Source organism: Stegastes partitus, unplaced genomic scaffold (genome assembly GCF_000690725.1).
Source record: "Stegastes partitus isolate 25-593 unplaced genomic scaffold, Stegastes_partitus-1.0.2 Scaffold109, whole genome shotgun sequence".
Taxonomy (NCBI): domain Eukaryota; kingdom Metazoa; phylum Chordata; class Actinopteri; family Pomacentridae; genus Stegastes; species Stegastes partitus.
In genome coordinates, this window is record NW_007577840.1 from 536,574 (window position 1) to 561,415 (window position 24,842).

At 40.7% G+C, this 24,842-nt stretch overlaps 1 protein-coding gene across 1 annotated transcript; it reads left to right on the forward strand.

The window, feature by feature from the left end:
- The first annotated feature begins 2,395 nt into the window (after nt 1-2,395).
- On the forward strand, nt 2,396-21,736 carry grm5a (glutamate receptor, metabotropic 5a). The gene is made up of 17 exons (XM_008277869.1): nt 2,396-2,593; nt 2,679-2,812; nt 4,031-4,292; nt 4,665-4,779; nt 7,650-7,899; nt 13,437-13,672; nt 13,796-13,917; nt 13,996-14,120; nt 14,217-14,385; nt 15,994-16,120; nt 16,760-16,877; nt 17,134-17,320; nt 18,528-18,686; nt 18,774-18,899; nt 19,037-19,219; nt 19,327-19,496; nt 20,800-21,736. The coding sequence occupies exons 1-17, from the start codon at nt 2,396-2,398 to the stop codon at nt 21,734-21,736; spliced, it is 3,618 nt and encodes a 1,205-aa protein (XP_008276091.1).
- Nucleotides 21,737-24,842: the final 3,106 nt, after the last annotated feature.

The following is a 24,842-nucleotide window of genomic DNA, read 5'->3' on the forward strand; positions in this document are numbered from 1 at the left end:
CATTACCTCAGGCAATGCTTTCTTATGCATTCTTGGAAACAACCTTTTTCTTTTCTTCATTCACACTGCTGCCGTCTCACATGGCTGTCTTTACTCAAGAGGGCAACCACTGTGCACCCTGACCTTTTTGGTGTGATTATCAGAATGTCTGCATGTGATCTTCACGGGGCAGGAACATTTCCCAGTAGCCCATGACAGCAAATGTTTCCCCACCAGAGGGAGCCATGCAGCTTTTACAAATATCATAAGGCTCACTGGGCCTGTCTTCTCTTTCTCTGTCTCCCCAGGCAACTAACAAACTGCAATTCTGTATTTACAAATTCACTCATTTGACACCTACTAATGAGTCTCCACCAGACTTCCATTTTCCAAACATAGGCTGCTCTGAAAAGATTTTTGTTGTTGCATAAGCTAGCACCCTATACAAGCATACACATTACACATTCTCACTCTGCTCTTATTGATTTTATTTAGCTGTGAGACTGAAAGCCTTTTTCACCAGAAACCACTGGGTTCAGCTGCACATTGTGGAATAGGAACAAATCTCTGATAAAACTGAAATGTAATGGAGTCACTGTGACTTCCTCCGCTGTCATAGATGGGTTCATTTCATCCAACAGTGTCTTTTCTGGTTTCTTCCCTCTCTAAGTTAAATCATGATGCTACACTTGATCAGCCGAAACCAAACTACTGATGTGCCAGCTACATTTCCTAACCCGATCGTCCACATGCTAAATTCTATGGTATCAAATCAACAGGCTGCGTATTTCACTCACTGTCATCTTTATGCTGTAATTTCATGTTGATTGTGGTGCTTTTTTCTCTCCTTCCGCCGCAGATGAAGCCCATCATCACAAAGCAACGCATTCTAATTTAATTACAGACTTGCATTTGGGGTATAAATGGCCTTGACAGCTCCCATTACACAACAAGCGCAAACTAATTTGTTTCTCGCCTTTTTTATAATTTATATTTCTCAGATCACTTCTCACTTTCACCTGAGCAACTTGCACCAAACAGCACTGGTTTGCATGGTAACACTGAATGTTTTTAGATGATTCAAGGATTGGCTCTCTTACAATCTTGAAAGAGATGCACCACAGCAAAGGAGCGACGTGCACTTTTATATTAGACAAATCAGACCTCAGATTATGTTTGGAGTCATTCTGACCTCAGGCAAGAAAAAGAGAGAGAGAGAGAGGGAGGAAGAGTTGCAGTTGAAGTGCATGAAATTTTTCTGCTTTTCTGCTGTGGACAAAATCTTTTTTTTCCAACCATGTCTCCTTGAACACACAAATTTAATAAAAAGCATCAGGTTGCATAGGTATAAGGGTTTTTTTTTCTTTCTTTGAGATGTCAGACTGTGAATGAAGGTCGATTTGACCTGATGCGCAGGAGGGTCAAACCAGTCAAACCAAACCAAACATGGAGTGTGTCACTGCTTTGTCTTTATTATTGTGTGACAGACATGAGGCTTTTTGTTCAATAGATGTGCTAAGAAGTGGATGTTAAATGTTCAAATTTCAAATGGGAATCAGACATTACTGGTAGGAGGTTGAAGATAGATATATTATAGACTTTTACGCCCTAGATTAGAGGTGATTAATAATAATAATTGTGCACACTTCGGATCTGAAGCCTCTTATTTGCTTGCCAACACATTTGGTGCCTTTCTCTCGCCTCTCGGAGCTTTCCACAGTTGTACCCATTTAGCTGCTGATGATGCTCCATGCTTTCCACTGTTTTGGAGGAGGAGGAGGAGGAAGAAGAGGAGGAGGAGGAGGAAGAGCAGAAGGAGGGGAGGGGGGGGGACCTGTCGTGTGCGTCAGTAAGTCAAACATGTTCCAATAACGGGCTGTATTATCTGCTGCTATTTGCAGTTTGCTGTAGCCAGGCGCCAGACTAGAGCTGAAGAGGAGAGAAAAAGAAAGGAGGAAAAAAAAAAAGAAGCGCTTTTCTTATTGGTCTTCGGCGATGGAAACGATCTCGAAAGGAATGACACCTGCATGGCAGCTGGCAGAGCAAAGGTAGGCTAAAGTTGGCTTTTAGTTTGCCTGCAGGGAGCGCACACTGATGAATGAAGTCTTAAATACAGGAGAGATTAGAAGGTTTTTTGTGCGCTTCACTGGACCGTCAGCCTGGATGTCAGTTTTTGCCGAAGTTGCATGATGCGGTGATCATTTTAGTACCACGGGCAGCAAGTCGATTGCAAAAAGTGAAAGTTTAAAATAAAAAACAAGCAAACATACGCCTGTTTTTTTCTCCTTTTTTTTTTTTTTTTTTACCTACTTGCCAATAACCTTTTCTCCAGGAACCTAACCCCTGCCCTTGGCACTACAAGCACCATGCCAAAGACAGCTCACTGATCTGAACCTCAGCTCCACGAGGACCCAGGATGGCAGAAGGTGTAAGGAGGACCACAGTGATGGGAAGAAGGCTGAGGTTGTTAGCAGTGGCTGTCTTACTGGGATGCTTGAGAGACCAGGTTGGGGTCAACGGCCAGAACAATGAGAGAAGGGTCTTGGCACATATTCCTGGTGATATCATCATAGGAGCTCTGTTCTCTGTCCACCACCAACCACCTGCAGACAAGGTACACGTTGCATCTGTTTTGATGCGCAGATGTAATCCGTCTATGCATGTAATGAATTTTAACTATCTAAAATTGTGTTGTTCAGGTGCATGAGCGAAAGTGTGGTGCAGTGCGGGAGCAGTACGGGATCCAGAGGGTGGAGGCCATGATGCACACTCTGGATCGGATTAACGCAGACCCCACCATCCTTCCTAACATCACCCTGGGCTGCGAGATCAGGTCAGTCAATCAATAACGAAACTTTTTTTTCAGTTATTAGCTCTAAATTGTTGGTGATCTTTGTACAGTGAGTGGATCGTGTGCCCACACAATGAAGAATTTTGATTCAAAGAAAGAGCCACATTACCAATAGAGGCTCATTAATCTTGTCTTCAAAACTGCAAAGCACAAATTACACACCTTCTTGAAGTTGTTGAATATGTAGCTCATGGTGGGATAATATCTGCAGGTTTGGAATAATACTAAAATTCCTTGTATTCCTCACATATCAAGGATTTCAGATGGGCGAGAATCGCACAATCAGCTGTTTGTGTTTAGCCAAGCTGTTTGACACTAGTCAGGTACACAGTCTTCTTTTGAAATCTGCTTTTTACAACATGGACTTAAAAGTTAAAGACAGCTCATTTAGGCGACGTCCAGCATGTCTTCATGTCACTGTATTTGCGTTGATTTTCCAACCATTCAACCGACATCAGAAGAAGGCTGTGATTGCAGACATTCGGATTGTTGTTAAATCAGACAACAGGAAGGTAAATAAAGCAAAACTGTGCTGAAGCTGTTTTTTAAAATTTGGATCCAATATTCTGTATAGACAAGGATTTTTGTAATGTACACCCAAATGAAGTGCAATAAAAGCAGATAAATATAGATCTGGACATGTAAACTTCACTTGTGTCAATTTAAATTAGTATAGGATCTGGAAGTAAATAGGAGAAATGTTTAGGCAGCAGGGGAGAGAATATTTCGAGGGGAGACAAGTGGAATGAGGCCGTATGAGAACTCACTTCTGAGTAGATGATGACTGATTGAAGACACAGCGTTAAAAACATCTAATGATAGTTTTGGATTTTTTAAAGTAAAAGCCGTACATGTACAGTAAAAGGACTGATTACTGGTTGTCGCTATATAATGACAATGAAGTGATCCCCTCTGACCGCTTGTGGTTTGAAGTGTGAGACAAAATCTACAGTCGGTGCTTCATGCCAAATAGACACTCTGAAGATAGCAACAAACCAAGAAAATACAGCGTGAAATTTGTACTAAAAGCCTTTGGGAGACACAAGCTTGACTTGTCTGATTCAGACTGCAGAAACCTCATATTAGCTTTGGCTGAACTTCATCAAAAAGCATGAAGCACAGGATGTGCTCCCCTCAACCTTGTATCCCTCTAACTGTGGCCAAAACATTGTGGTTGGGAACTCCGTCTTTCTCCACCAGGGACTCGTGCTGGCACTCTGCAGTGGCACTGGAACAAAGTATTGAGTTCATTCGGGACACGCTGGTGTCCAACGAAGAGGAGGAGAGCCAGGGCAGATGTAATGCAGAAGGAGGAAGCTTGCTTCTTCAGGGGAAGAAGCCCATAGTGGGACTGATCGGACCGGGATCCAGCTCTGTGGCCATCCAGGTGCAAAATCTCCTCCAGCTCTTCAACATCCCGCAGATTGCATACTCAGCCACCAGCATGGACCTCAGTGACAAGGTAAGATTAGTTAACAGGAGTAACTAAATCTGAGATATCTTCAAACGTCAAACCTTCACACTGACTTACAAGGTTGCAAAATTTTTTAAATGAATACAAACATGACAAAATGTCAATAATGCAGAAAAAAAACAGAAATTCCTTAAAAATCAGTGATGTCCGAAGCACACACACAGCTCTAAAATGCTACGGCTCAGTTAGGATTAGAGTCTTCTCATCCTAAATATCAGCTGGGAGTCACTGAGTGGTCAGTGATGGAGTTTGGTTTAAGGGTTTTAACGGAGGAATATGCAAATCTGTAGACAGGCTGTTACATGAAAACATGCTAAGTATAAAGACAGACTTGAAAAACTTGTAAATCCCTTTCAACAGAGCCTGTATAAATATTTCATGAGAGTGGTACCATCAGATATGCAACAGGCCAGAGCCATGGTGGACATTGTCAAGAGATACAACTGGAGCTACGTGTCCGCAATACACACAGAGGGTAAGACTGTGTGTGTGCGTGTGTGTGTGTGTGTGTGTGTGTGTGTGTTAGTGTTTTACGTTTCTCATCGTCGTAGTTTCTTATTGTGTCTTTCGTCTTTCACCTCTTCCTCCTCTGGTCATGTTTGCACATGGATTAAGCAGCATATTTATATTTACACAGTGTTTCTGGTTTATCTGTTGTGCAACCTATTGTAGTTGTGTACAATAGTGTAAGAGTACTGTTTGTCTTCGTTAAGCTTCTTCTTTTTGTCATTCGGTCAGAAATGGAGAAACACTTGTATCGTCATTACTGTGTGCAGGGTCTTACTGAGGTCTTAGTTTCAGTTCTTAGTTTTAATAAGAGAAACTAGGAGCGTTACACTTTTGCTTTACTTATCAAGTCAGAGGAAGCTCAGCCCAGTCACACACATTCACCAGCCTGTTTATTAGATCCAACTGTGAAGTCTAATGCAATCCAACACAAGAGCTCTGCCATAAATTCTACTTTTACCAAACTTCTACAGTTTTTTTGTTGACGTTTTCAAAAAGATGATGATTCTGCTTTATGTTTATCATCGAGCTCATAGTGGTGATGTATTGGACTGCATTACATTGTTGGTAATAGTTTGCCCTCCTCATGTATATTAATAGCGGTGGACAATATATTAAAAACACTTAGATGTAATGCAATCCAGTGCACCACCACCATCACCAACCCTCCATGACTTCCGATAATAAACAGAATGCAGAATCATCACCTTTTTGACAACACCAACAAAAACTGAAATTGGAGAAGCATTATAAAAGTAGAATATATGTATTGGATTGCATTAGATGTCACACTAATAAAGTGGTTGGTGAGTGTAGATCATTCTGAGGGTGACTAGCCTCTGAAGTTTTTCCTTCTGCGCTCTGATTATTAAAGTCACTCCACTGTAGAACTTCAGTGAAGGCCATCACAGCTGCCGCACAAATCTCAAATTGATGATTTCAGCTCTTATTATATATTTCTCGCGATTCTGTTCATCATTAACAAAGCTTCCCAAGGAGTGTCTGCCATGAGCTTTGAACTCTCTGGGTCTTTTCGGTTTTATTACTTTATTTTTTAGCCCTCCTTTGTGGGCAATGTGACTCATGACTGCTATACAGAAATACACAGTTGATTTTATATTAATATTAATGCACAAGGTTATCACAACTTCAAAGGATCCAGTTCCCGAATAACTTATCCTACATATTCAGAACCAAGTAATGCATTGCCAATATGTCATTCTCAATATTCTATACAGTGCTCACAAATCTCATGCTTCTTTTTTAACCTCTCAGTGGCTTGAGGCCATATTTTTATGACATAAATCCATAAATCTAAATCTCTTGATGAGAATAAGAGCTAAATCTTGACCGGATTGTTCCAGTTTTTATTTTCCATAAAAATACAAAGCTGTGGTGGAGGAGGATTTAAAATAAGGTCTGTTGCATTCCAAATGTTCTTTTTGAGGATAAAAACTAATGCGATAGGGAGCTTCTATTAGGAAAAGCCTTTTGTTTCAATGTTTATGTTGTGCTCCATCTTTCTACTGTATTTGTTACAGTAGAAAGATGTTTGTTACTTGATATTTTTTGCTTTGTACTGTTGTTGCTAGTTTTAACTGCAATGCGACATCATTGAATTGAAGAGTATGCATTGAATGATTTCTCAAGATTTACATAAATTAGTATAAAAGTTAAATACAAAATTCGTAATTCTGCAAATGCAAATATACTATAAATATTGATTTGTTTAATCTAATGTCACCTAGACAGTCTTGTACATATTTGTGATGCATGTGCAAAATTATACAACATTTAGTTAATTTTTAAAAGATTTCACAGCTCTGGGTTTGGGTTTTTTTTAATCTCTATTAACTCTAAGAAATGTAATGTACATGCATATTCTTGTTACCCTGCATGGCATTTGCATAAACTGATGATAAGCGATATGACCTAGTAAATTCTATCAACCTTATCAGCTGCTACAAATAAACACTGTTTCAAAATGGTGCAGATCTTTAAGGACGACACAAGTGCCGTTCCATATTTACCGTCGACGCAAAAGTTGGGGTAAACAGTGTCCTGTTCAGCCTATTTTCAGCTGCGTTTACATTTTAAATTAATAAAATGTATTCATTGCTACAGCGCTGACTCCATAGAAGGTGAAAAGGCTACTTGAAAAGTTAAAAAGAAATATTAAAAAGGGTGAAATAATTAAAATGGCAACAGAAACAGCAGCGATATCAGAGAAGTGAATCAAGGTGAAACCGCAGTTTAAAAAATTAAAAATTATGTTACCACTGATGGAGGCATGCCACATATGTGAGTAAAACTCACATGTAGTAATGAAACGAGATGCCTCCAACAGTGTCATGCCCAGAGTGGGAGTACACTTTCAAAGCAACAGAAACTAGGTGACCTCATTTCTAGCAAAAACAGCAAAGTCTAACCCCTCATGATTCCCATAATAGGGACAAAACATACTCGTTTCTCAATTGCTGGTCCAGCATTACACTAGTGTATTTGTTTACACATAATGCAAGCATACATCTGTGTGTGAATCAGCGCACAAGAGCGTATGTGCTGAGAAGTGAATGTGTGAGAAGCAGCACAATGAAAAATGGCTGCACAGCAATGTGAACAAAGTATACTTAACAGGCAAGTGGTGAATTTTAAATTATCATGCAAGAGCCGACTATCCAAAGGGCTTTGTTAAGGGGTCCTGGTGAGTCAAAGGATTTTGTCACAGTAATTTGCTCAGTTTGTTGGCTTTAATTAGGTAGAAGACCCCACGTTTTGTGTGTGCAGCACTGTGTGTAAATGAAAACAACAAGTCCATTCATGTGGTTCCTGCCGTAGGTAATTATGGCGAGAGCGGTATGGAGGCATTTAAAGACATGGCGGCAAAGGAGGGGATCTGCATCGCCCACTCTGATAAGATATACAGCAACGCGGGTGAGCAGAACTTTGACAAGCTGCTGCAGAAACTACGAGGCCATCTGCCCAAAGCCAGAGTGGTGGCTTGCTTCTGTGAGGGCATGACAGTCCGAGGCATACTGATGGCCATGAGACGGCAGGGCCTGGTGGGAGAGTTCGTGCTCGTGGGAAGGTGAGTTGTAAATTCTGGTATGTCCAATTTTTGAGTACATTTCTTGAGTGACGTTTTGGGCTTTAAGTTTCACAGTCTTGTGCATCACCTTCTAATCCAGACTTCGTTCAGATGTTCAGCATCATCAGACAAGATGTGTTTGTGGTCATCGGGACCATCTTTATCCTCTCATCATCATCATCCCTGTTATCATCTTCATTGCATTCATCAGCTTCATGGTGACTTTGGAAATTCAAGGTATTTGTAATACTTTTTTTTTGGTATTGATAGTGACACTATGCCATAGACTTTAAAGAGGAAATCACAATGCAGATTTTTGTTTATCTTCAAATCAGTTCTACTAGATTTTACACAGCTTAAGCCTATATTGATGCAGTCAAAGGGTCCATATAGAGAAATACAGTAATAGAACCATAAACTACGGTGGCTCGGTAGGTAGCACTGTCGCCTTGCGGCTAGAAGATCCCTGGCTTGCGTCCCAGTTAGGACGCCTGGGATGGAGTTTACATGTTCTCCCTGTGCAGCGTGGGTTCTCTCCAGGTTCTCCGGCTTCCTCTCACACAGTCCAAAAACATGTTGAGATTAACTGGTAATTGTAAATTGTCTGTAGGTGTGAATGTGAGTGTGCTTGTGTGTCTCGATGTGTAGCGCTGTGATAGACTGGCGACCTTTCCAGGGTGTCCCCTGCCTTCGCCCTGAATTGACTGGGATAGGCTCCAGCCCCCACGACCCTAGTGAGGATTAAGCGGTGTATAGATAATGGATGGATTACGCTCATCTCCATTGTAGTAACTTGGCACAAAACATCCAAACAACGACAAACAGTACATAGTTACTGGATCATATTCCAGTCTTCTAATCAGGTAGGGAGTAAAACAATGGACAGTTTGTTATGATAGCATATGTGGTGAATTTTACATTGCAAATGATGATGCTAGAAAGAAGGAGACAGCTACTCCATGAGGAAATCGAGAGCGTCAAAAAATGGTGATCGTTTTGCTCTCCGAGTTTCAAAGCCCTGCATAGCATATTTGTCATTGCGGCTCGGAAGTTACGACTGGTACAAGTAGGTACTTGTTTTTCCCGTAAATCACCCTGAAAGAGGTTTTACAGAGGCGGTTCTTTCAATTTGAACATGCACGGTGGTTTGGGCTGCCATTAAATGGCCCTAAAGTTCCTGCAGTGGAGAACAGCCTATTGTTCTTGTCACTGTCAGAACAGTAAACAACAACTCAAGAAAATGAGGTATCGCTGGCAGCCACACAGCACAACACGGTGGGAGAAATGTGTAAAAAATGACACTTTCTGAAATTTTTTTTATAGAAATGTTGCCTCTCCAATTGCATATTAAGCATGGGTCTTTGTGGATAATTTTAAATAGAGAAACTGTTGAAGACTGGGCAAACGGCACGGGAAAGAAAGTATCCAATTAACATCGCAAGGGGAAAAAACAAGCAAGAAAGAGGGGGTTGATTTAGCAGGAGGTTTCGCTCTCTCCGAGAATAACATGTTTTATTTTAAGGTTTAGCTCTCTGGCTCACTCTCGTCCCTGGTGTTCTATAAATGCCTTTCCTCATTAGGAGCCACATATGTAGGCTGTCGCTCAAATGTGACGGCAGGAAACATAAAATAACCTTGAACTACATATCGCAAAAACACCATGCTCTCTCATCTATATTATCACACAGAGCTTCCAGGTAGCTGCGCCGTTGCCGTCTGCTCATTATCGAAGATTTGTGGTTAATTTGTTTGTTTGTTCTTTCTGTTCTGAGGGTAATTAAGTCTGGGATGTACTGTTGAGGCGACAAATTCATCCCCATCTGATGCACATATATTTGTCATACATGAGCATGCGTTACTGCGTCTATTTTCACTGTGCTGTCTGTCTTGAATGGCAGGTTTTTAACCTCACCGTGTTAGTTTTACCACCTTTTCTATTTTTTTCTAGTTAATTACCTGCGGGAATAGTCATTTTCATGTCAGCCTGAAATATTTGTCACCGGGTTTGTGTATGTGAGCAGTGCGTGCTTAGATTTCATTTATGGCTGGGGAGAAACCGGAGGAGTAGATGATTGATTTTTGTTTGTTTGTATGTTTGTTTTGTTATGTTGTGTTGCCAGCACTGCTGAAACCTATTTTGAACAGCTACATCCAAACCACAGTCAAGCCTCAACTTGTGTACATAAAAATCAATGGAAAATGAATGTTCTTGCAAATGTTATAAGGACATTATAAAATTAAGATGCTCCTAACTCATTTATATAGGACAAACACAGATACAGTCCGTCCCTATTTTTAGCATATTCATCATGTGGCTCTACAAAATGCAATGACAGTCTTCCACAGATCCATCACTTTGGACCAGACTGAAGAATGTCAACAACGATTGGATGGATTGCCATAAAATAATGCTCAGACATTATGACTCCCCATTGACAATGTAATCCCATGTCTGTTCTTCTCGTGCCACCACAAGGTTGGGAGTTTTGGTTTGAATGAAATATCCCAATCTGTCCGATGGATTGCGAATCACTACCACTATGGCATTCCCTTCATACAACTACTCCAACCAGCCTCTTGACAGTGCTGGTGTCAGTAGAGCAACATGATCCTTCACTGGCTTCCCACCTGCAAATACTGCTATTGGTGTTCATTGGCGCACATGGTGGAAACACAACAACGGAGGTTGCCAGGGTTGTGAGAGAGTATTTTTTATTTATAGTATTTTTTTTTGGCTGTTGGTGTGTGCCATTTTTTTTTCTTGTCTTGGTAAGTTTTCATTTTAGAATTGCACATGTTTCTGGCCTCAAGTCTGTATCACTGCAGTGTTCCAAAGTGTTCACTCAGAAACGATCAGCTACAAAAGTTGACCAGTATTGTGCTGTATAAAGGTGAAATGAGAGCACAATGTGTTTGTGTGTGTGTGTGTGTGAGCAAGCACACGCATGCATGCTGGTGTGTGTCTTCAGGATTGTAGGTGGTGTAGCAACATGCTGCACACAGCACATTGCCCTCCCAGGTCGATGTGTGGGTTTCAGAGCTCTCGTTCAAGAGTGATTCAAACTATCCAGAGTCAAAGCCCTCCATGCTTTTCATTTCCATTCCTGCCTTTTTTATGCCAGTGTACCATTTCTGTGCTCGCTTCTCTAAGGATGTGTTATGAAATGATCTCCTACCTCACCCAGAGAACCAGGCATCATAAAAAAAAAGAAAAAAATAAATATACACCCACACTAGTGTTGTATAACTCCAGCTCAGTTAGTGAAGTTTTCAGAGATGACTTCTTTGGCATTTTTTTTTTTTTGTCAGTTAGACAGAGGGGAGTGCATTTCTTTGTGCCAGTGAGGTGTGCATTTCTTTTTTACATGTATGCACATGTGTGGAGGTGTAATCAACCTTTTGACTTTGTTGATTGTAGACAAGCATCCAGAGGGAGAGATAATAATAGAAGGATGAGATCGCTTATTGAGTCCAAGCCCACAGTGTTTTTGAATAAACAGCATATCAGATGTGTCTGTAGACGCTGTAGTCTGGTGGTGTTTGTCTGGTGTTTAAGGTTTATTCAGCATTAGGTATCTTTTGTAATTGTAGTCAGGAGGCGTTTTACCAGACAGAAGGAAACACTAATTAATAATTCATGTAACATTTCCAAGTTCTAAATCAATATATGCACTGACTGTCAATATTAAAACATTAACAGATTGGGTACAGCATGTTTCTACAATGCAGGGCTTCTATCAATGCTGATTGAATAAATCAAAGCGCTCTTCACTGCATGTCTCTCAGTGGAGTTGACAGATAAGATTGCAGAGATCTAATTAATAAAAGCACAAACACAAAAAACATGTTGAAAAATAAAAAGACACACCACGACCTTCTATACGACCTAACCAAGTCCTCCCAACACCATCAACCTTTAATCAATGAAAGACGTTATCTTTGCACATAAACGCAATTGAAGAACATTGCCAAAACACATAAGAAAGAAAACAAAAAAAACAATTGAAGAGTTTCACTTCACAATTCTTCAACTTGAATGCATGAGCAAATACTTGTAATTTCTCAGTGAGTCTTGTCTTAGCACTTCTGAGTCACCATGGTAAATACTTTATTCTCATTCCTATTCAGTCATTAGGCTCATTTTGCGAGGCACCACCTGTCTCTATCAGCCTGTGCAACTGTGGTCCAAAATGTGATCGCAAACACCAACTACAGCTTTTCAGAGCAGGCCGCATTAATGCATTCGCTGCCATCGTGGAATGAGTGTTATTTTTCTTCACAAAATCACACACACTGCATTCATTAAGCAGTTGTACCTTATACTGAGTTAACATCTTCTGAAATATTTTGCCACAAAGTGTTTTTGTTTCTGTTTTTTTTTTTACATCTATTATCATATATTAGCTGCTAATGCTGGGCTTTTACTAGTGGTCCAACAATTTTTTAGGAAAATATTTCATTGCAGCTTTTTTAACAGATATTGCGGCTAAAGTGAAGCTTAAAATTCACTGTTCACTTGATTTAAAATGTGACGAGGCACTACCACATGCTATCAAAAGCGTGACTGTCACACAAGGAGGATGGCGTGGATTTGTAAAACCATTGGCACTGCAGTTTAAACCCTCAGTCAGAAGCTCTCCGCAATGTATAACCATTAAAATGTAGATGTTTTTACAATTTGTTTTGTTCAAAATCGCAATACTGATTTAAAATCAATTAATATTCCGCCCTAGTTTTACTGTAACATTTGCTCCCCGGGCTGCTAACTTGGTCTATTTCAAGATGCCAGCCAGCCTTTTATCCTCTTGAAAGCACTTTAAGTTTGATGGGGAAAGTGGTTTCAAAAGGGTAACTCAAACCACTTTGGCTGTAATTGTGGACTAAGTTCAAGGCTAAGTGTGGAACCCCAGAGCATAAGCATTGGGTTCTGCACCACTGATCTTCATGCAACATTTCCAGGCTCACTTATCTTGTTAATGTCCCACAGTCTGCTAATGTGTGATCAAGAAGCTCATCATTACCTTACCTGCTGGAGCTGAACTATGTTGTGAATATTTTAATATTCTTTAGTGTTAAATATGAGGACATTTGCTTAAAGAGAAGTCTGCTTTATCATTTATAGTGTGCTATTTTTTCACTTGTTTCTCTGGCACTATGTCAGGTTTACCAGTTGTTCCTTACAGACGACGGGAAGTTTTCCGCAACTCTTGCTGAGGTGACATTCCTGTCTAAACAGTCAAATCCTCACATGGTTGCAATATTGAGCAGTTGTTACCAAAATGCTAAAACTGGTGCACAATGTACCATAAATGCTGAACAGTTTCTGGAAAAGAATTAGAAAATAGTCTCCCTAAAAAAATGTTCTTGCACATATGCCTGCACATACATCAACACACCCTGAAAATAAAATGCTGATTTAACCAACAACTTTGAAGCAAAACAAATCTATATGTCAACAAAATTAAAAAAGAAAAAAAAAGAGAACCAAAACAAAGGTCTAATTACTCCTGTTGTACCTTTCTCTTCGTCCTGTCTAGTGACGGCTGGGCTGACAGGTACGATGTGACTAACGGCTACCAGAAGGAAGCAGCAGGTGGCATCACTATAAAGCTGAAGTCAGCGTACGTGACCTGGTTCGATGATTATTACCTGAACCTGAAGCCTGATGCCAACCTGAGAAACCCCTGGTTCCCCGAGTTCTGGCAGCACCGCTTCCAGTGTCGGTTGAGGGGACATCCGCAGGAGAGCGCCACATACAACCGCACTTGCACCTGTTAGTCCAACACAAACATCAATGTCCATACACTTACTTAGAAGCTAGTCTGCAATCACATCCTGAAGAAGTTGATTACAATAATGGGGGTTCTCCTTATGAGCAGGTTTCTGTTCTCCACAGGGAGAGAGTCTCTGCGCCACCAATACGCCCAAGACACCAAGATGGGATTCGTCATAAATGCCATTTACTCCATGGCTTATGGCCTTCATGCCATGCAGGAATCCCTTTGTCCAGGATATAAGGTATGTTGATGTGAACAGTGTGCATTGAATACTTTCCCATTGGGCTTGATGGTATTAACAGCTTTTCCTCTTCACCAGGGTTTGTGTGAATCCATGCGGCCCATCGATGGCCGCCAGCTGCTGGAATTCCTGATGAGAACCAACTTTACCGGTGTATCGGGGGAAGTCATCCACTTTGACCAGAATGGAGACTCACCTGGCAGGTAAGGATTATTATGGAAAAAGGAAGAAAGGAAGGAATGAGGGAAGACAGCAGAGATCAGTTTTAAATGTGTGCGCGTACTGTATATGTGCCTCAGGTATGAAATCATGAACTTCAAGCACATAGGCGAGGATGAATATTCTTACATCCATGTGGGAAGCTGGGATCAAACTGGCCTGAAGATGAACGATGAGGAAATCTGGAGTAACGACAGTGAAATCATCCAATCAGTCTGTTCTGAGCCCTGCAAGAAGGCACAAATCAAGGTAAGTACCAATGCACAAGTTTTAAATTGTTGAGGCAAGATGGGTTTTAAAATCAATAAGCTACAGTGGTTGTGGTGCACCTACCATTTTATTAACATATGGGAGCAGGGCATATATCAACGTCTACAGACTATAATAATCGGCACAGTACTGAGTTGTGCATTGTGTTAATATTTGCAAGTGTTTCCATCGTGATGATCTCTAGAAGACTTGGCTTCATACATTCATGCTTCTCTATAAACCAGAGAACTTGTCAGAGTTTTTTTTTTTTTTTTTGAACAAAGCTGTCAAGCACGACCCACACAGCAACCATAAATTGATCCCACAGGTTTACAATCTTCAAAAACCAGTCCAATCACATCCTCGACTACGCCACCGGAGGATTCAGCACAGCTCTTTGTTCAGGCTGCACTCATCTCCCATCTGGGCTTCTCTAACTCCCTCCAGCCCATCCACACTCTCCCTTTTTCTGCATCATCCCAGCGTCTAAAGCCCTCCTAAACAGTCAACTCTGACACATTATAATGTGGCACCTTGTAGGGAATTCAAAGCTCCAGTCTCATGCACGGTTTTGAGAATATGTACAAGTTTATTCATCGCGGCCCACGTTCTGAGCTGTGGCTCTCTCTGAACCATTCTGACCTTGTCAGTGCCTCCACTTTATTCTCTTTAACTCTCCATGAGAACAGCTAGGAGTCACCCCCTGCTCCCTACAGCATCATATTGACATTGTATTCCTTTGAAACAAGTGCCTCATATATTCTCGAGCAGCTCTCTTTTCTGCTCTCTCCACCTGAACCCATTTTCACCCATCCATGAGGCCTGATCCTAGCTAACTGTGACAGAATTTAAAAACAGACTTCAAACAGTAGGGAGGAAAATATCCACATTATTTGCTTAAATAAAAATAGCAATACCTGTCTATAAAAATATTCCCTTACAAATAAAAGTCCTGCATTGAAATTTATTCAAGTTTTACCAGCAAAATTTCCAGGTGTCGGGTTTCAGGTGTTCATTCAGGCTTGTATTGTATATATTTGACAATTAGCATGGATACATTAATGTATAAACAGCCTTTTAATGTTGCAGTGGATCAAGATGGAGCTGATTTTAGCCACTTAATTTACAGTATAACAATGTATAATTTCTTATTATGCTCATTATAGGCTTTTAAAATCCAAATATTCATCTTATAGCAGTGTCTGCAAAATAAATGCAGTGAGCATAAGTAGAAAGTAATATGCAATTAACACTCAGGTCAAGTACAAGTACCTCAGGTTTGTACTTAAGTACTTTAATGTGACTAACCACCGGCCCACCATTTTTCCACTTTCTTCAGTTCCTGTTATACAAGCCATACTTCTACACTGATCTCCTAGTTGCTAAGTCAAAGAGATTCTTGTTAATAATGAGTTTTTTGTTAATGAGTTTTTTTTTAGTTAATAATGAGACTCAATGACATTCTGCACTTTTTTTTTCTTCTTCTGATCCCCTGATGAACAATCACAGGGTCACAGTGTAAGATTAGGTACAGAAAAGTGTCATTGGAGCTTTGAGACCTTTCCCGCCCTTTCATACCGCTGTGTGTGTGTGCGCACATGTCTCCAGGTGATCCGTAAAGGAGAGGTGAGCTGCTGCTGGACCTGCACTCCCTGCAAGGAGAATGAGTTCGTGTTTGACGAGTACACTTGTCAGGCTTGCACCCTGGGCTCCTGGCCAACGGATGACCTCACTGGTACACACACTTTGTTTGTGTCTCTGTTACTCACGAATACATGATTTCCAAACAGGCCAGAAGAGCCATCAAAATCTGGGTCACACACTGATGGTGAAGCCACAAATCCCCCCCCTCTCCTTACATCTTACACACCACAGACACACAGAGCAGCAAACTGGCAGACTAAGACACACTGCTGCACAGAAACCGACACAAATACACGTAACCGTACACACACTGAGAGACTTTAGATCCCTGCCAGAATAAAGGATTAGGCTGAGGCCAGAATTCTTAACTCCAAAGTCTAGAAGAACGGTTTGAAATCCTGTTTGTGCTGATTTGTAAACACTTATTGTCTCCTACAGTATTTCAGTTCCACTGTAGTTTGGAAAAACACATAAATCGTTCGGATCCCACATTTTCCCCCCTTACAGATCCCTTTAATGTTTCACAACAAATTTGACTCTCCAAGACTGAAGATTTCACACACAGCAGCTAAACTGTGTTTGCTCACAGTAAATGGTGCATCGTGAATGAGCATTTTTTGCTACATGCATTCAATTTAAGTATCCGAATACACATCCTTTGACTGCACACACATCTAAATTTGCCTCCCTGTCTTGTTTTCTCACTCCCAATGATCTCTCTGCCCTTCAGGTTGTGAGCCAATCCCAGTGCAGTATGTGCGTTGGGGGGATCCAGAGCCAATCGCTGCAGTCGTCTTCTCCTGTCTGGGCCTCATGGCGACTCTTTTTGTTACTTCTGTCTTTATCAAGTAATTATCGCCTATGCCTTTACAAGACGCTTGCATATACGTCTAAAATCATGGTTTAAGCTTAACACAGTCTGGCAATAGCATTAACATAACATTGTTTATTGTTATAGATCTATATATTTTTTCACGATTTGATTCGTAATTGTTATATGCACATTGCTTTGTATGGCTAGCTTGATGTGTTTGACGCTATGTATTTACAGCTCCAGGTATGTCTTAGCAGTTTTGTGAATCTAAATGTTGGCTCCGTCTGTAGATTTTGGGACACTCCTGTGGTCAAATCATCCAGTCGTGAGCTCTGCTACATCATCCTGGCTGGAATCTGTTTGGGCTATTTGTGCACTTTCAGCCTCATCGCCAAGCCACACATTGTCTACTGCTACCTCCAGCGGCTGGGAATCGGCCTGTCCCCTGCCATGAGCTACTCTGCTCTCGTCACTAAGGTACTTTGTTTTTCTGTGTAATTGCCTGGAGGTAGAGGGACAAAAATGCATAGTTTGAGCCATATAGGTTGGTGTTGTGTTTCACGTCCTATAAAAACTTTGTGAGTTTAAGCCCGTAGTTCATGGTTCATCGAGTTTTATCAATATCAGATTGTTTAACTTTGATTGTTCTTTTAAACTCTAAAATACAACCGTGGCATCAGTATTCCACACTTGCTCATTAAATGGCTTTGAGATTTTAAATTCTTAACTTTTCGATACACTTCCATGAGAAACAGAACGTTAACATCAAGGTGCACTTAAATAGAAATAAACAGAAGCTGGAGTGCTAAAGGAGATATTCCGTATATTACATACTTCATTGTGCAAAGATTTTAAGCACTTTGTTGTTCAGATTTTTGTACAGTTCAACACACAATGTCATCAGGGAGGTATCTGTCTGCTCCCAATCTTAATCTACAGCATGATGACAGCCAGAGTCATGAAGAACTGTCAGTCTGGGATTACATGAAGCTACAGCTGAGACAGCCTAAATCCACAGAAAACTATGCACAAAGAGTGGTCTTTCCAAATGCTGATTTGATTTAGGATTTTCTGTTTACTGCCTTTTGTATTAAGTTCATTGATAGACAAAAACTATTAATAACATTACTTTTGAAAGCAGACTCACTCTACTTTTACTGCCAAAAACTTGCTGTATACTGTAGCCTTTGGCAGAGAAAAGAGCAGCTCAACTGCAAATAGACATCACTGTTGTTGGTGAGTCACCCTTGTACACATGTTGCACAGCAGACTAAATTGCTTAAAATCAAACGTTATTTTGCAGTGTGGGATTATCTCTGAGTGCCGGATGATTAATTTAAAAAGGCTTTAACACTTTGACATAGCAAGGGAGTATTTAATTTCATGGTACCTTTTATAATTTCACCTTTGCATAACCAGTTTTCATCAGACATTATAGACCCGTGTTTTTGAGGTCAGCAGCATATAGAAAGGCAACTGAGGATGCAGGTTGGAGGAAAAGAGAAACAGAAATGATAGCCAATGGTAAGGCAGGCAAGGTAAGAAGAGGATCCATGTGTGTGGGCTGAGGTTGATGTTTTAGATATTGGCGAAGGGGATTATTGTCGTGAATCAGTGCAAGACGTTTCATCTACAGTCGATGTAATTGAAGCCAGCATAACCATTTGATCTATTTTTGAACTAGACCAACCGTATAGCACGGATCCTGGCAGGCAGCAAGAAGAAGATCTGCACCAAGAAGCCGCGCTTTATGTCCGCCTGCGCACAATTGGTCATCGCCTTCCTACTCATACTGCTGCAGCTGGGAATTATTGTGGCACTTCTTATCATAGAGCCACCACAGGTGTGTGTGTGTCTTCTATAATGTGGGGGATGATCATTTACATTTATCTATATCACTCCATCGACCTCTTCCTTCCTCTCCTCTCAGGTGATCTATGATTACCCAAGTATCCGGGAGGTACACTTGATCTGCAATCTGACCACTCTGGGGGTGGTGGCGCCACTGGGCTACAATGGCCTGCTTATCCTCAGCTGCACCTTCTACGCCTTCAAGGTACTTCACTATAACATTGGTTAATAATACAAGGCTGTTTTATATACTTTCCGAGGTAAATGTATGTATTCCTGTTTTTTTTCTTATCCATACATTCTACTCTTTCACCTTATGCTACTCCTGCTTCTCTCCTACAGACTCGCAATGTTCCTGCAAATTTTAATGAGGCCAAATATATTGCCTTTACCATGTACACCACCTGTATCATCTGGCTGGCCTTTGTTCCTATTTACTTTGGGTCCAACTACAAAATCATAACCATGTGCTTTAGTGTCAGCCTCAGTGCCACAGTGGCCCTCTGCTGCATGTTTGTCCCCAAGGTAAGAAACAAAGAAAGTTTAAATTATAATAACTCTGTTGTCTTTTTTTTGGTATTATCTTTGTGTCTTCACGCTAACAGTTATTTGTTGCTCATTTTCACGGTCAGGTGTACATCATGCTCGCAAAGCCTGAGAAAAATGTCCGCAGTGCTTTCACCACATCCACAGTTGTACGCATGCACGTCGGCGACGCTAAGAAAGCTGCCAAGTCTGGCAAATCCTCAAGCAGCATGGCCAACTTGTTTCGACGGCGAGGCTCTGCGCAGGACAACATAAGGTATACGGGGGGGACCGGAGTGGGCATGAAGCTAGATAAAACACTGGAGGCGTCTTAATGGCCTCTTGAAGTAGTTCTCATTATATTGAAAAAGAGTTGCTCAAAATTCGAGCAGTTCATGTTCCAACATTTTAAAAATGCTTTCCTGAGCATTTCAAAAAGAGCAAATACAGTGATTAAGCTGCCATACTGTCAGCTTTAAGGTGTCAGAGTTCTTTTTTTTTTATCCATTACTGTAAAAAACTTGACAGAAGAGTGTTTAATACAGACTAAACCTATCAACCTTTGCATTCACTCCCCCAGACATGAGGCTCTATTCAGCTCTTATTTACTTTCAGCAACTAATTTGTTTTTAACTTTTAGCATATTCATCTGCACTAAAACAGTTTCTTCTCTTGTGTCCAATTTGGCCTTAGATTGCGCTCATATTTCCCAGTTAATTGCTATATCTGCACTATAAAAACACTTGCGAAACTATGAAATCAGAAAGAAAATCCATAAATGTTGTTCATAGAGGCTGCACACTCCTCTAAGGACCACGATTTAATCCTGTAAGGTAATAAAACATAAAAATCCAGTGAGAGGAAGCTAAAAGAGGAGAGCTGAAAAGAGATGGCAGTGTAGCCACCTGCTGTGCTTTTGTTAGGCAATCTAAATTACTCTCATTGTTTAGCTGTCCATGTACAGACAAGAAACTTCTGTTGAGATATAGTATATCCAAAAACATAACAATGCCTCTTTCTACTAAAACTGTCTAGATAGAGCTGAATCCTTTGCAACAGGCTGAATATGAAGCCAAGAAAAACTGCTCCCTGAGCTGAGAAAAGGCTACCTCATTTGGGTTACGTACTCCCACAGGATCCCCACTGCCTTTAAGGATTTCTCTTTCTAGGGAAGATAAAAGAACACGGAGGGAGACTTGGTATTACACAGGAAGCAAAAGGCAGAATGTAAGATAGCAGAAATACTGACAGATACTGAAATAGATCATGAACCTGACTGTAGATGTTGGATTTTCAGTGTTGTCTTGGTTTGATGGTAATATGGAGTAAACTGCACGGGTTTACATATAACAATGTAGCTGTAGAAAAGACTTGCAGTCTTGCACTGTAGATGTGTCATATTTAATATCGCTTTGATCATGAACAAACAACATTTTTTACTTTACTGTACAATCAAAGAATCATTGTCAGTATACCATCTTATCTTAGCTTACCTTATCTTACATTACATTATCTCATCTTATCTCATCTTACGTTGCATTATCTCATCTTATCTTATCCTATCTTTTGCTATCTTCCAGTTCCAATGGGAAATCCGTGACGTGGACACAGAACGAGCGCAGCTACAGACCAAACCTGTGGAAGAGGATGTCATTCCACGTCAAGAAGAAGGACCCAGTCGAGGTGAATCAGACAGCCATCATCAAGCCCTTCTCTAAAGGAGGAGATCCGCCAGCAGACAACGGTGCCAAAGAGCAATTTGAAGAGCCACAAGTTTCTCCGTCTTTCACCTGCTCGCCCTCTCAGTCACCTGAGCCCACCATCAGCCAGCATGCAGCAAAGGCAAGGAGCCTCCAGGGAGGAGAGGACGGCGAGGATGCACAGGTTCTACCCACCTACGTACCTGAGGCCCCTGCTGGGGTCAGAAGGAGAGGCGGGGACACCAACCAAGGCGTTGGCATAATGGACGGCGGCGACATCAGCATCATAGGGGTGGGAGACATCGGCATAGGGATGATTGGCGTTCAGACTCAGGGCACCACTATCATGGACCAAATTAGCTGTGTGGTTAACCGCTTCACCGCCAACATCAGTGAGCTGAACACCATGATGCTGCCAGGGGGAGCCACTGTCAGCACCTCCACCACCGCCCTGCCTGCTGCTGCTGCTGCTGCTGCTGCTGCTGCTGATAACACCCCCTGTCCACCTCAGTACCTCACATCCAGAAGCAGACAGGCCCCCTCCACTGTCACCACGTACGCCGAGGTGACAGCCGTCTCCAATTTCTGCGAGAATCGACCGGCGGGTAAGATTTATGAGCACCTGGCCGGGACATGCGTGAGCGGCAGACGAGCCAAGGATATGGAGGAGCTGATGGCTCTGACGCCTCCCTCCCCATTTAGGGACTCGTCTCTGAGCTCCAATGGCAGCTCGCCCCCCACCCTGTCCCCGGGCTCGGAGGCTGAATACGACCAGCTGCTGCTGAGACACTACAGCCAGAGCTCCTCCTCCCTTTAAACCTGCTCGATTTACACAATTTTTTTTTCCCATTTATTGTCTTTTTGGAGTATTTTAAACTCCACAAGACAGACATTGAGACTGGACCAAACTCTTTGATGCCTTTCTATATGTGGATATTATGAATGTTTAAGCAGTTTTTGTAAAAACATACATGTTAATGAAACTGAATGCACCCACACATGCCCTTACTGAGAGGGCTAAGATAAAAATAAGAGGATTTATTATCTGAGCGGCAGGACTGCAAATACTAAATGTTGACATAAAGCTGAGCACTGTCACTGCTTTTGTCATCAACTGAGTGAAAAACTTGACAAACCGAAACACGCATACGGGCATTTTAAAGACCTTTTAATGCTTTTCTGACACATTTCCAACTCAGTTTTAAACTCCAAAGAACACACTGATAAGCTCAGAAGAAAACCAACTTTAAATACATTGCATTTTTAATTCATTAGAAAATCATTATTAATCATAAATGGGGAAATTAACCAAATATTTTTGTTGTTGGATTATGTCAAAATAGCAAATTAATCTCAATATTACATTCAGTTCTCTAGGATCTAGGAAGTGCAGGTATTAGAAAACACTAATTCAGTTGTATATTTTGCAGTATCTATTACCATAAACATAAAAAGCATAATTTGTTTTTTATTGCTTGCTGTTGAGTTTCTGTACAAAACGTGATGTTTTTGTTACTGACAAACCGCCCTAACGTGTAACATTTTCAGACTCGGCTGGATGTGGATTTTTATTGAAAGCATTTGTCCAGAAGAAAACAGCTCAGATAATTTTGCCTGAAATCAGAAGGTCAGACATGACACATTTTTCTCGCCCTCCGATTTTGTTGTCAGTTCGGGAAAACATAACGGAGCATTTTGTATCCTGCCGGTGAAGGAAAAAGTGTACAGATGCTGCAAATCAGAAATCTTTTTTTTTCTATGCGGAGAGTTTTAAATGACCTTCTTTTTTCTCGGAAAAAAACACGTCACGACAATGAAACTCCTCCTATCCTGAGAGGACAGGAGCTCTTTACTTCTCAAGGGAATGTAAGACATTGTCTCAGTGGACACATTCATCAGGTGTCTAACCCACAAAGAGCTTATGGACTACTTGGATGTCTTCTTTGATTCTTTTATCTCGGTGTCACTAAGTTGAATGTACGATAAGTTATCATTTGTAGTGGACCAAAATTACCTTCCACCTCAGGATGTGTCTGAACCAAAATACTTTCTTGACTTCAACTCTTATCCGCTGAATGACAAACGTCACGTGTTGGCTCAAAATGTATCCAGTTTGCATGATGTCAAGATTTGTTTGCACTTTCTAAGTTCTGTTTGTAAAAGAATAACTTTTTAATATCGTACTGTCAAACCACTATAATTAATAGATACAGTAGCAAAGTAATAATACTATTGGTGATATTGTTTTTAGGGTCAGTTTTAGGAGGAGAGACGCAAGCTGAAAGTGTGCCATATTTTTTAGACACTTATTGCAAAAGAGCTTGTTTACCGCCTTGCTTTTTTACCTACATATGTGCCAATGTGTCCCTGCAGTGAATTACATTGTGTTTCTATAAACTGGGTCACATTGAGAATCTTACTGTGAGCCTATTTAGGTTTAGATTTCTTATGCCTGAACATTTCAATTCAGTGGGTATTCTTTTCTTCTTTTTTTTTCCTTTTTTAATTCTTTTTTTGTATCTGCATTTTGGCCTCTCTGGAGATGTAGATGAATGATAGTTTTGGATTCACAGGATTGCAGCTTCTACTAAGGTGCATCAGATGATATTCTTGTGGTAGCTCATCTTTTCTTTCTTTTTTTTTGAGTCTGGTTCTTCACTCCCTCTTTTATCTGTTATGTTTACACAGGCAGGAATGCGTTTATGTTTTTTTTTTAAACGTGCAGTATTTTTTACGAATTTTCAATGTAAAAACCATCATAGAGATTTACTATATTTGCATGCAGGTTTGTGGCAACTCTTATTTTGTAGGTGCATATTATGCTTTATGCCAGTAACTCACTAATATAATCTAGAGAATGTTTGTTTTTATCTCTTCATCTTCTTTTTCAGATAGACTGAATTTACAACTTGTGCTGCATTAAAGGTTTTCATGCGAAATTCAATACGACCATCGCTGGCTCACGTGCAGTGTTATTTTTACACGCTTTTAGGCCCTGTTACTTATGGACCTTTTCTAAATAAGAATATAATTATGTCAATTCACTGTGTGATAATTAATAAACCTAACGGGAAATAGGGTTTCTAGGGCACTCTTTATTAAATAACATGTGGTATCATCTTCTATTCCACAAATTGTAGTCCAAAATTGCGCAGCGAAGTTAATTTTCACATGATAGTACGTTTATTCATAGATGGAGAGTAATGGGTTTTGATGAGTCCTGAGAGAGAGAGCAAGACCTCAGTGGACCAACTCATTGTTTATCCTTGGCATATGATGGTGTTACATGACTTATATTGGGAGAACAAAATATTAGAAACACTTCTCAGGGGGGGGTTTCAACACCTTAGTCTCAAAATACGTCAGCGAAGGTTAATTCTTCCTTACACATCACTGTAGATTATATAACAGCTCAACTGCATGTTTTTTCTCCAGCACACTGGAGGCATTTTAGGATTTCTCTCACTGGCCTAAAGGCATGAGCGGGTCGAATTTGCAGTGACATATGTACAATATAATCTCAGCTTCACTCATTGCCGACTGACATACATATATCTGTTCTTTAAATACCAATAAATAGCTATTTTATGTCCTGTATAGTTCTGTGAAATCCCTCTAAGACATCATAGCCTTTATTGATTCTTACAGAGAACAAGTACAATTTCAAGCTGCCCAAACAGCTGAATATGTATATCATGCTCTTAGTGCAAAGGGACCTAAAATACAACTTGTGTTAAAGAGCCTCTCTTTGCATTTATCTGTTTTTGTGAATGCATGAAAGGTTTTGGGATCCAGTTTGGTGTGGCATCAGGGCTAAGACTTCTTGAAACTAAAGGCAGGACCTGTTTCTGTAACTTGGTTAATCAGCTCATGTTTAGAACCTATACATTTAACAGTTAACTCCTGACATCTCACAGAATCTT